The sequence below is a fragment of the Saccopteryx bilineata genome, chromosome 5 (assembly GCF_036850765.1).
Source record: "Saccopteryx bilineata isolate mSacBil1 chromosome 5, mSacBil1_pri_phased_curated, whole genome shotgun sequence".
NCBI classification, from domain to species: domain Eukaryota; kingdom Metazoa; phylum Chordata; class Mammalia; order Chiroptera; family Emballonuridae; genus Saccopteryx; species Saccopteryx bilineata.
In genome coordinates this window covers 57693452-57705617 of record NC_089494.1, presented here as the reverse complement: position 1 = coordinate 57705617, position 12166 = coordinate 57693452, and the positions used below count along the sequence as shown (strand labels likewise).

Genomic DNA, 12166 nt, shown 5'->3' with positions numbered 1-12166 from the left:
AGGCAAGGAAATACAATGGAGTAAAGACAGCCTCTTTATCAAATGGTGTTGGGAAAATTGGACAGCTACCTGCAAAAAAAATGAAACTAGATCACCAGCTTATACCACTCACAAAAATAAACTCAAAATGGATAAAAGACTTAAATGTAGGCCGTGAAACCATAAGCGTCTTAGAAGAAAACATAGGCAGTAAGCTCTCTGACATCTCTTGGAGCAATATATTTGATGATTTATCTCCATGGGGAAGTGAAATAAAAGACAGGATAAACAAATGGGACTATATCAAACTAAAAAACTTTTGCACAGCTAAAGACAACAAGAACAGAATAAAAAGACAAACTACACAATGGGAGAACATATTTGACAATACGTCTGATAAGGGGTTAATAACCAAAATTTATAAAGAACTCGTAAATCTCAACACCAGGAAGACAAACAATCCAATCCAAAAATGGGCAAAAGAGATGAATAGACACTTCTCCAAAGAGGACATACAGATGGCCAACAGGCATATGAAAAAATGCTCAACATCACTAATCATTAGAGAAATGCAAATTAAAACCACAGTGAGATATCACCTCACACCAGTCAGAATGGCGCTCATCAACAAAACAACACAGAATAAGTGCTGGCGAGGATGTGGAGAAAAGGGAACCCTCCTGCACTGCTGGTGGGAATGCAGACTGGTGCAGCCTCTGTGGAAAACAGTATGGAGATTCCTCAAAAAACTGAAAATCGAACTGCCTTTTGACCCAGCTATCCCACTTTTAGGAATATACCCCAAGGACACCATAGAACGGCTCGAAAAGGAGAAATGCACCCCCATGTTTGTGGCAGCATTGTTCACAATAGCGAAGATCTGGAAACAACCCAAGTGTCCGTCAGAGGACGAGTGGATTAAAAAGCTTTGGTACATATATACTATGGAGTACTACTCAGCCATAAGAAATGATGACATCGGATCCTTTACAATAACATGGATGGACCTTGATAACATTATACGGAGTGAAATAAGTAAATCAGAAAAAAAACTAAGAACTACATGAATCCATACATAGAAGGGACATAAAAATGAGACTCAGAGACATGAACAAGAATGTGATGGCAACAGGGGTGGGGGTTGGGGGGAGGGGGGATGGAGTGAAGAAGGAGAGAGGGGTTGGGGGAGGGGAGGGGCACAAAGAAAACCAGATAGAAGGTGACAGGACAATTTAACTTTGGGGGAGGGGTATACAGCACAATCAAATGTCAAAATAATCTAGAGATGTTTTCTCTCAACATATGTACCCTGATTTATCAATGTCACTGCATTAAATTTAATAAATAAATTTTAAAAAATAGAAAGAAAGGGAGGGAGGGAGGGAGGAAGGAGAGAGAAAGAACAAAAGAAAGAAAAGAGAAAAAGAAAGAGAGAAAGAAAGAACGAAAGAAAGAAAAGAGAGAGAGAAAGAATAAAGAAAGAAAGAAAGAAAGCAAAGAGAGAGAGAGAAAGAAAGGAAGAAAGAAAAGAGAAGAAAAGAAAAGAAAGGTATAGGTATAACAAGTTTGAGTCACTAGATTGGCCAGGTTTTCTCATTTATAATAATTTGCCTTTTAATTATGGGAATTGTGTTTTTTTGTTTGTTTGTTTTTTGGTGAAAGAGAGAGAGACATAGAGAGGGACATATAGGGACAGACAGACAGGAAGGGAGAGAGATGAGAAGCATCAATTATTGTTGCAGCACCTTGTTTGTTCATTGCTTGCTTTTTCATATGTGTCTTGACTGGGGGGCTACAGCAGACCGAGTGACCCCTTCTTTAAGCCAGTGACCTTGGGCTCAAGCCAGCAACCCGCACTCAAACCAGATGAGCCTGTGCCCAAGCCAGTGACCTTGGGGTCTTGAACCTGGGACTTCTGCGCCCCAGTCCGACACTGTATCCACTGCACCACTACCTGGTCAGGCAGGAATTGTTCTTTGGAATATTCTTTATAACCTAGTAACCGTTAAAATCTTTTTTATCATATTCAAGGTCGCAGAGTCTACTGACGGAATGCTGCAGATTTTATATAGGCCTGTATAAAATGTATTTGCAGATGCAAAGTTACATGATCTAAACATAAGTCACTCAGTACATTTGTGTCATTAACATAATCTCATAAACAGTTGTCCTCAGCCTAAATTTCTCTGAACTTGACTTACCTTTCACATGTTTGTCTCCACTGCAGTGCCTCGGTTGTAACTCAGGGCTGCACGCCTGACACCACATTTTGGGTATTCCTTGGCCAGCCCTCACTCCAAATGCGGGGAACCTAGGAACCATTCTCCTCTGAATTTCCCACCACCTCTCTAGTCCATCATCTCTTGCTTCCTGATTGGACCTCCCACATCTTCTTTATATCCCTAATTTGGTGGGCCTAGAGGCTGCCCAAGTATCCTTTTTTTTTTTTTTTTTTTTTTTTCTTTTCCATTTTTCTGAAGCTGGAAACGGGGAGAGACAGTCAGACAGACTCCCGCATGCGCCCGACCGGGATCTACCAGGCACGCCCACCAGGGGGCGACGCTCTGCCCACCAGGGGGGATGCTCTGCCCCTCCGGGGCGTCGCCATGTTGCGACCAGAGCCACTCTAGCGCCTGAGGCAGAGGCCACAGAGCCATCCCCAGCGCCCGGGCCATCTTTGCTCCAATGGAGCCTTGGCTGCAGGAGGGGAAGAGAGAGACAGAGAGGAAAGCGAGGCGGAGGGGTGGAGAAGCAAATGGGCGCTTCTCCTGTGTGCCCTGGCCGGGAATCGAACCCGGGTCCTCCGCACGCTAGGCCGATGCTCTACCGCTGAGCCAACCGGCCAGGGCCCAAGTATCCTTTTAAACATCCACAGGCCTTGTAGCGCCTGGCCTCTGCCTTTCTTTGACCTTCATGTCACTGTCTCTCTGTGCTTTGATTGTGTTGGCCAGCACTAACTCCTGGAACCATGCCACTCCGGATACCCAGGCATCTGGCTAACTCTTATTTATCCTTCGATTCTCAGATCAGACCCACTCGCTCAAGGTACCTCTGACCTCCAGACCCCGTTAGCTCCCCTTGTCGTGTGTCCTCATAATACTCCATGCATTCTTTTTTTCTTTCTTTCTTTCTTTTTTTTTTTTTTTTTTTTTTTTTTTTTTATTGTCTCCCTCTGGCCTGAAGTTCAGGACTCAGTTTTCTTTGTCTGAAAGATTGCTTTCTGTTTGTCAGCGGAAGCTTTCTCTTACAACTTGTGCCCAAGTACTTACCCACGTGTTCCATGATTCTTTCAAGAAGCACTAGCATTAAGATGGGGGCTAGAACTTGGCCTTCCATCTTCTTAGAAGGGAATGAACTTCATTTAGTGGTCAGTGTTTTGGGTCATGTTTCATTTCCCACTATCATGCTTACTTTAAAAAGAATTGTTATTTATTTATTTATTTATTTATTTTTGCAAACCGTGTTGCAAATTAAATAAGCTACTCTCAGGCACAAGTTTCAGCCCTAGTGCTACGATGCAGACTTTTCTTACATGAACCACTGGCATTACCCCAGTGGTGGGACCCAATGTCAATCTCTAGATGTTTTCGAGCCTGTTAGTGGTTGTGTTGAGAGAGTCATATGTAGATGAGCTATAGACTTGATGTGCAGATAGCCATGGATATATGTATTCCTCGATCCCTCCTAAAGGCTGAATCACATGATATAGAAAAGGCGTGGGTCCTTTTGTCTTCTGTGACTGATGCCCTTGTTGGATTTAGCCATCACTTACATGACTTAGCTGAAGTAAATTGGAGACAGTCACGGGCTAAGCTCTTATAATCCATTGGGCAGGCAAATGAAATTTCAGAAGAAGAAACTGAATTACTTTGCCATGAGAGTCCAGAACATAGCACTGTAATCTGCTTTATAACAAATATGAGGGAAGAGTGTGACTGTAGCATATGGTGTCTCCCTGTTTTCCTTGTTGCCAGACTTTTGTTACATTTAGTCTCCACCTTAAAAATCTAGAGGACGAAATATTTCCTGATGTGTCAAGAGTTCTTCCTTTCACCAACATTTTAGTATTTTTTCCTAAATATAATTTTAATATGTTTTTTTAAATCATTTATGATTTTTATTGTTTGTTTTGTTTTAGATGTTTTAGACACTCTCAATATTTGCTTTCTCTTTTCCAGTCAAATCTGATTGGTGAAATGGACTGAAGCTGAAAATTCATCTACTTCTTTGTCTGAATTTGAGACACAATTGAGATGATCTTAAGTGCGTGCCACTAGACTCCAATTGCAGCTATGAGCTCAGACGAGAAGGGCATCTCCCCTGCACATAAAACATCCACCCCAACCCATAGAAGTGCCTCCTCTTCAGCATCCTCCCAAAGGGACAGTAGACAGGTAAGAGGAGAGTATAAAGGGCATTTTGTTATTTTCTGCAAATACAGTTCCCTTAGGATATGGTGAGATTGCTAATAAACTCTGAAGTTCTGTTGTGATGATTTTTATTTCACAGGAAAACTCATTGATTTCTGTAGATCTACTTGGTGATATCATGAGGATCCTACTCTTGCTCTTCTGTTATTTAGGATCCTTTCAGAAAGTGCAGAGCACAGGAAGGGTGTCTGGAAGCCATGGCGTGTTCTCCTCACTGTCTGTACCTGGGGGCGGAGCCAGCTCTGGACCTTGACTGTTTTGCTCCCCCTCTCTTCATTCGTTGGGGGGAGAAAGGGATCTGAACCTGAAAAGGTCTTCTTCCAATAAGACTCTCACTGGTCTGCAAAGTATTAACTTTTGTTTGGTGTTTCATGGGATTTGGTAACAAATTCAAGTATTAGATTGTAAATAAAATTGGAGTATCAAGGAATTAAGGGCAGTAAGAACTCAGACAATGTTTAAAGTCAAAAGAGAAGGTGAATTATTGTTGTTTAATTATCCCATTGAGGCAACTCTGTAAATTATTTTTGTTTACAGAGTTAATTCGTTGCTACTTCTACAGTCAAGGTTGTGTGAGGATCAGTCAGATGAATTGTCTTCATTGTCAGAATAGGCGCTTGTTTTGTCCAGTATTTGTCTCAGTATTACTATTCACCATTATAATATTTTCTGTGATAGAAATTCACAGTAGGCAACTTTTTATAAAAACTTTTCTTTGGGGGGATATTCAATTAATAAACTTTTTTGTGTGTGTGAGGGTTTTCCCCCCTTATTTTATGTGTTGAAAATATATTGCCTGGTTTTTAGGTACAAATATCAGTTATTCAGTTATCCATAGTATAGACCTGGGTCTTGAGACAGCCATTCCCAGGTGTGAATTAATAATTTTAGATGGTGGAATGCCCTTTTGGGTGTGTTCCTTAAGGAACATTCCGTCTCCAAACACTCCCAGCTCTCCCTCTCCTATTTCTAGCCAGAGGTTCCAGGGAAATCTGTAAGAACCAGAGATTTCTTTTGTGTATATCATTTGCAGATTCTAAGCAGATATTTCTACAATGGTTCTTGGGGAACTTTTGACTTCGTTATAGAGTTCAAGAGGATATCTGCGTTTCGTTCATTGGGATTAGTTATGCTATGAACTGAATGTGTGATTACACACAGTTGTAATGTTTATTTTATTGCATTTGTAGAGAAAAAGAGTGAAAGTACCATGCATGAAAACACATTTATATTAAAGAACTACTGCATGCTGAGAAGATGCTTTCTAGGTTTGCGATTTTAGCCTACCCTTCCCCTGCTCCTCAGTCCTTTCTTGTTATGGCTTCTCCACTTTTCCCTTGCCCTGGGCATTTAAATGGAGAGAAAATTTAAGGAGCATGGCCGTTCTGGCAGCTGAGGGAAGGAAGGGATGGACCCAGCTCACCCTGGAGAATTGTAGCAAATGGAAAAGACTGGTGACTGCAGTGGAAACATCTATCATCACTGCCTCTCCACCTGTTGCACCTGAGCTCCAGGTCTAAAAGCAAAACAAAAAAACTGAGATTCTGGTCTGCCAGAGGGAGTTTGAAGGTGGACTGTGTGATTCCTTGCTGGCTCGTGTATAATGGGAATCAAGGAACACGTTCAGAAATTGATAATAAATTCTAAAAAACTAGAAGGCAGTGTTCAAATGTTTATTATTGTTTAAGGAAAGAGTTTGCTCTTATTCCTGTTTATTTCAGCAAGTGGAAACTCTCCCATATACTTTCTCTTCTGGCTCCTTCCTGCCTCCTGTTTTCTGTCTTTTCATCTTTCTCAAGGGAAAGAAGAAAAAAAGAACTATCACAGTTCTGTTTTGTTTTGTTTTTTTCCTAGCTCTGTCACTTCCTAGAATCCAGTATTAACTTACGGAAATCAGAATTTTGAGTGATCTTGTGATGTGCTATGATGCAGTGTTTTTATATGCATCTATTTTTGTGTGATGACTGTTTTTATAGTGAAGGGACATAGAGATATTGTGCTAAATTAGTCTTCATTGAATGTTACTGTTTCTCCTGATGTGACTGACATTTATGCAGATGGTACCAAACTGCAAAGCCCATCCCTGTTTCTCTCCTAAACTGATGATGCAGGTGAACGATCTAGCACAGAGCTGAGAATACAGCGGTGCCTCAGTGCACGTTATTTGTCCTTCCCAGTTCTGGTCCTGGATCACTGACTAATTGATTAGGCATTTCTGCTTAGATGTACCAATGTCACCTTAAATCAATATTGGTATCGGAATAGTCATTCTGTTATTGACCCAGGGTCAAAGCCATTTCTTTCTCCTTTGCCTCTCTTACATTCAGTAGGTTAACAAGTTCTACTGATTATTATTTCCACAGTATTATATTTTCTTTCTATTCTCCCCATTCACTCCCTGGCCCAGGCTCTCATCACCTCAACCCGGGAGCCTGCAGATGCTCTTGCCTCACTTTCTCCCCATGGCTTCATAAGATCGAAGTTCCTTAATAGGGCAGATTTATGTCAGCAGCCTTCAAAGCCTCTCAGTTACCTAACCATTAAAGCCATGTTTTCTTATTTGGTGTTCAGTAACCACCATGATCTGATCTAGCCTCAGTGTCCCATTTTCTTCCCAGCCACGTAGTACAGTCTTAACTGCTCCTGGTTCCTAAGCTGCCTTAGCTCTGTCTCTGCCCTTTTCTTTCCTGCATGGAATTCTCATCACCCTGCTCTTGACCTGATCCCTACCTATGCTTCAAGGACCAGCCCGCGTCACACTTTCATTGGCCACTCAAATCCACATTGTCCTTCCCCTCCTCTGAACTTTCATAGAACCTTTTGACAATATGTGACATTTATATATATATATATATATATATATATATATATGTATATTTAAATGTACCGATATCTTCAAATGTATTGTGAGCTCTTTTACAGACTATACACTCTAATTCTCAAGAGGCAACTTACACCTCAAATATTTTAATATCTCCTAGAAAATATTTTTAAAGAACAGCAACAATATTAGTCTTGTCCTTTTATTACAAAATTTATATTCCAGATTTATGTGTCTTCTCCCTTCTTCCTTCCTCATAAATAAGTAAAACAAAGGACTTCTGCCAAGCACGGAGTAGTAACTGGCTGTCCTTCCTGTCACTAAATTATGTGGCCTGCAGGCAGAGGAGGGAACTGAAGGTATTCAGTGTTTCTGTGATTTCACTCAGATTTTCTTCACCGATGAGAAGGTCAGGACTCCACTCAGTATATTTAACAAGCTGGAAGACTTTTGTAGATGTTCCATTTACGTTTGGACCAAATCTGATATTAGATGTTAGAACATCTAACAAAATGGACTGTGTGTGTGTTCAACTATGACTCATAAGCTGTAAGAAAGATATGTACTAAAATTTTCAAAAAGGAAATAGGGAAGTTGACTGACATCTAGGACTTAAGCATAAACAAGCATTTCCCATGTGTGTATGAAGGAAAGTTCATCCCTCAAGCTGTTGCAGGAAGAAAGGATTCAATGGTCAAGGAAATAAAGAAATGCTAAACACTGACTCTTTTTGCACTGTGTATTAATAAAATAAGGATGCCAATAAAGTCTGTCATTAGAACTTCATTTAACTTAGCACTTTTAGAATTTAGTGCATTGTGGAACTTATTTATTTCCCTGAGGTACGGATGTTAAAAATTTAAATTCTTCTTCTTAAGAAATGGGAAGATCTTGGGACACTAGGCCCAGATTCCAATGGCCACACTGACTGGGCTCAGGAGCAGCTTTCCCTTCAGAGGTGACATGTAATATCTGATCAGCCACATCCCTTCCTCTCCTTACTTTATTTTTTTGGTAAATTTCAATATTTTATTTTATTTTTAATTATAGTTGACATACAATATCTTAATAGTTTCAGGTGTGCAAAATAGTAATTCAACATTTATATACCTTACAGAGTGACTACTGTACCACAACAAGTCTGGTAACCATCTGTCACTATACATTGTAATTACAATATCGTTGACTATATATGATATTATTGACTATACCTACCTCTCATTGTATTTCAGTACTTATTTATGTTTCCTGCCTGGCCCCTGAAAGCATTTGAACTTGCCAACTGTGATCCTGGATATCAAGTCAACCACTTGACTAAGGGTGATTTCCATTTGGATGTTAAAACTTTGAGTAGTGAGTTTTTTTCATGCTCGCTGAGTGAGTTGTTTTTTAAAAAAAAAGAAAAGAAAAGAAATTAGTTCCAGTTACAGTTTTATTAACTTAAAATCATGTTTGTTTGATGACCAATTTATGGAAACAAGAAGAACATACATTTGCCTTACACATTTTTAAAATAAATCTGTCATGCTCTGGATGGTCAGGAGGCACGAGGACGTACATAAGAGTTCACACGACTCAAAGGGTTAAGAACTTATCATGTTCAAAACTGAACTCTTAACATTCCTCTCCAATCAACGCTTTCCCAGTGCTCTTTATCTCATAAACAGAACTCTTATTTTTTCATTTGGTAAGGCCAGAAACCTTGCCAGGAGTCATTCCTGACTCTTCAGTCCCTCCCACGCCCCAATTCGAAACCCTGTTGGTTCTGCCTTCAGGATGTACCTGAAATGTGACTGCTGCTGACCACCTCTTCTCCTCTACCCTAATCTGAGCCACCATTATTTCTACCCAGATTGGGCTCCGTGTCTCACCTCACCCCCCACACAGGTCATTTTTGCAGAGTAGTCAGAGTGATCCTGTCAAAACCTACGTTAGATCAAGCTGCCCTGCCCCTCCGCTCCAAACCATCCAGTGGTTTCCCGTCTCCCTCCAGATGATATTTAAATTGCTCATCGTCATCTATATCTATAAGGTCATTCATAATGTGGATCTGCCTACCTCTCTGGTCCCATCTACCAGGTTTGCTTCACTTCATTCTCTCCAGCCTTTTCCTCAGAAGCTAAGCATGCTCCTACCTCAGGGCCTTTGCATATTTAGCCATCTGAGTCTAGCTTGCTTTTTTACCCAGCCATTCCCAGGTTTGCTCACACACTTGACTAATTCTCCAAATGTACCCTTTTGAGTAGTCTTCTCTTCTCTCTCATGCATATCCTTATCATTCACTGTCCTTGCTTTGTCTTCAGTGCACTAAGCACACCTGATACGTTACATATTTATCTGTTCATATCTGTAGCCCCTTCCTCTATTCCCTGTCACCGAAATGTAAGCTCCTTGAAAGCCGGGGTTTTATTTTGTTCAATAATGCATCCCTAGCACCTCATACTGTATGGCCCAGAAGAGATTTGAGCCAAATGCATGAGGAGCCAGAACACAGAGGAAGATTGTGAACCAGATTCCAGAGGCCTTGTAGTTGTGAAAAAATAATCATGAGGTTGGGAGGAGACGACAGGAGAGGAAGAAGTATAGTTGGAAGTTCCAAGTCCCCCAAGAAGAGTGGATTTTGAGTGTAAGAAGAATGGTCCAAAGGTGCAGGGGAGAGTTAGGGCAACCCTGAGCTTTGGCCAGCTGCTGACAGTCCTGTGTGATGGAATAAGTGACTTGTGGCTTTTGAAGGAAATGCTATCAGTCAAAAGCAAGGCATTTGGAACATCCTGCACAGATGTTAAACTTTTGGTGGGGGTGCGAGGTAACTCTTTGTTTAAAACCTGTTACTGTTTCCCAATTTCTTGTAGAATTTATTTTATGGTGTAACAGGCCAAGTATATGATCAGCTGACTGAATTTTGTTCGTTTTGAAACTCACCCATTTATTCACATATTTTAGATAATCTTTTACAGTGTGTACAAGACTGAGATTATCCTGTGGAGACAGTTTCAGTAGTTCTAGGATCAGGCCCAATGATCTGCATTGTTTAAAAGCAATGCCCCTGTTTGGAGTCATCGATTCTTTTTATTTGCATCATTATCAAGTCATAAAAAAATCAGACACTAGTGCTGTAAGAATTTAGGATTTGGAATGCGTAATTACCAGGTGATAGTGTCTATTATTATTAGTGTGAATTGTTATAGCTCTCCTGGATTAGATGTTATACTTAAATGAGTTCATCTTTATTTTTTGTTTAGTGAAAAATCAAAGGAAATAAATACCAGCCATTCCTCATAATGATTTAATGCTGCTGAAGCTCAGAGATAATACAGTAAGAGATTTTTAAGAAAAAATTAGATTATGAATAAGTCATAAGAGTCTGGTAGTTAATCTTCTGCTAGTTTTTATAAAATAAATTCAGTATCCTAGCCAGTCTTTAACAACTAATAGAATATTTCAGTTACATAGAGATCTAAAAATGTTTTCTATATATTATCAAAACCAATGCATTTCTTTTTTTTTTTTTTTTTCTGAAGCTGGAAACGGGGAGAGACAGTCAGACAGACTCCCGCATGCGCCCAACCGGGATCCACCCGGCACGCCCTGCCCCTCTGGGGCATTGCTCTGCCGCGACCAGAGCCACTCTAGTACCTGGGGCAGAGGCCAAGGAGCCATCCCCAGCGCCTGGGCCATCTTTGCTCCAATGGAGCCTTGGCTGCGGGAGGGGAAGAGAGAGACAGAGAGGAAGGGGGGGGTGGAGAAGCAAATGGGCGCTTCTCCTATGTGCCCTGGCCAGGAATCGAACCCAGATCCCCCGCACGCACGCCAGGCCGATGCTCTACCGCTGAGCCAACCGGCCAGGGCCACCAATGCATTTCAAAACCAACCTTGATCCATTCAGTTCATGTCCATTGGTGACACATGACGGCTGTCCCCAGCCGTGGCTCACTGGGACTCAGAGAACCATGGGCTGATGCCCTGACCACCCAGCCCTGACATCAGCATCCTCTGCTCTACATACAGCTTTCATTATACACGAAGACTGTGCCTAGAAAACCAGAAAGTGAAAATGTTCCTCATCCATGTCTATACTTTATGGGTAGGGTTTTTATAACAAGTTTTCTTCTTAGACAGGCAGGCTGGTAAAAAGTTCCCTTGACATATACATGCACTGAATTGGAATATGTCTCTCTGCTTGAATCTCTGAAGCATCAAACAGCTTTGTTAAATAAAATAACCAAAACACTGCTTTGAAATACAGGGTTTCTGTCTTCTGAATATGAAAACTATTTTCATCTTTGAAAATTTGAAAAATATAGTCGTGTTACCTCAAACAAAATTGTTCCATTCTTTGGGAGAAAAAATCCAAGCATTCTTAATGCCTAACCTCAAATTTAAATAATCTTTAATCTTATCAGTGAGGAGGAATATAACCTGAAATCTGCCAGTATCTGAATAGAAAATTCTTAGCTCTATTTAGAATTCAATGTATTAGAGACATGCAGGATGACGCTGGAACCCAGCTTTTTAAGTTCAGGGAGAAATATTAACCCGATATGAAAATCTGCTAAGTTTCCTTACTAAAATAATGCTGGTGAATAAAGCCTTTGGTTCTATGTATATTTAAAGTCTTCAGCTGCTTCCAATTTAGCATTTTGGGGACTCTACCCATCCCATGGGATCTAACCTTTGAGACGTAGGGCCAATCAGTATCCATGGCAAAATAACATTTGCTTGCAAAAACCCACACTATGAGAAACTGTTGTGATTTAAATGCATTTTGTAAATAGAGTGTTCCGAATTACCTAAACATTAGGCAAAGTTAGTGAACACATTAATAGACCAACACCAGCAGCAGCTAATATTTCATGAGTTCTCATTGTGGAAAGTTGGAACTGCCAGCACCCTTTTCACATAACTAAACTCGGCCTGACGTGGTGACTGACATGCC

The 12166-nt window shown here is 40.7% G+C and overlaps 1 protein-coding gene across 6 annotated transcripts in view; it reads left to right on the top strand.

Annotated features, from left to right (window-relative positions):
• Positions 1-12166, top strand: part of OSBPL6 (oxysterol binding protein like 6) — a 235393-nt gene that overhangs the window by 135981 nt on the left and 87246 nt on the right. For 5 of the 6 annotated variants that reach the window (XM_066279263.1, XM_066279264.1, XM_066279261.1 and 2 more), the window contains exon 3: positions 4158-4373. In XM_066279263.1, the coding sequence (XP_066135360.1) occupies positions 4272-4373 (102 nt within the window). In that variant the 5' untranslated portion in view covers positions 4158-4271. Of the gene's footprint in view, positions 1-4157; positions 4374-12166 lie in introns of those variants that run through there. The other variant, XM_066279266.1, reaches the window with a different exon arrangement.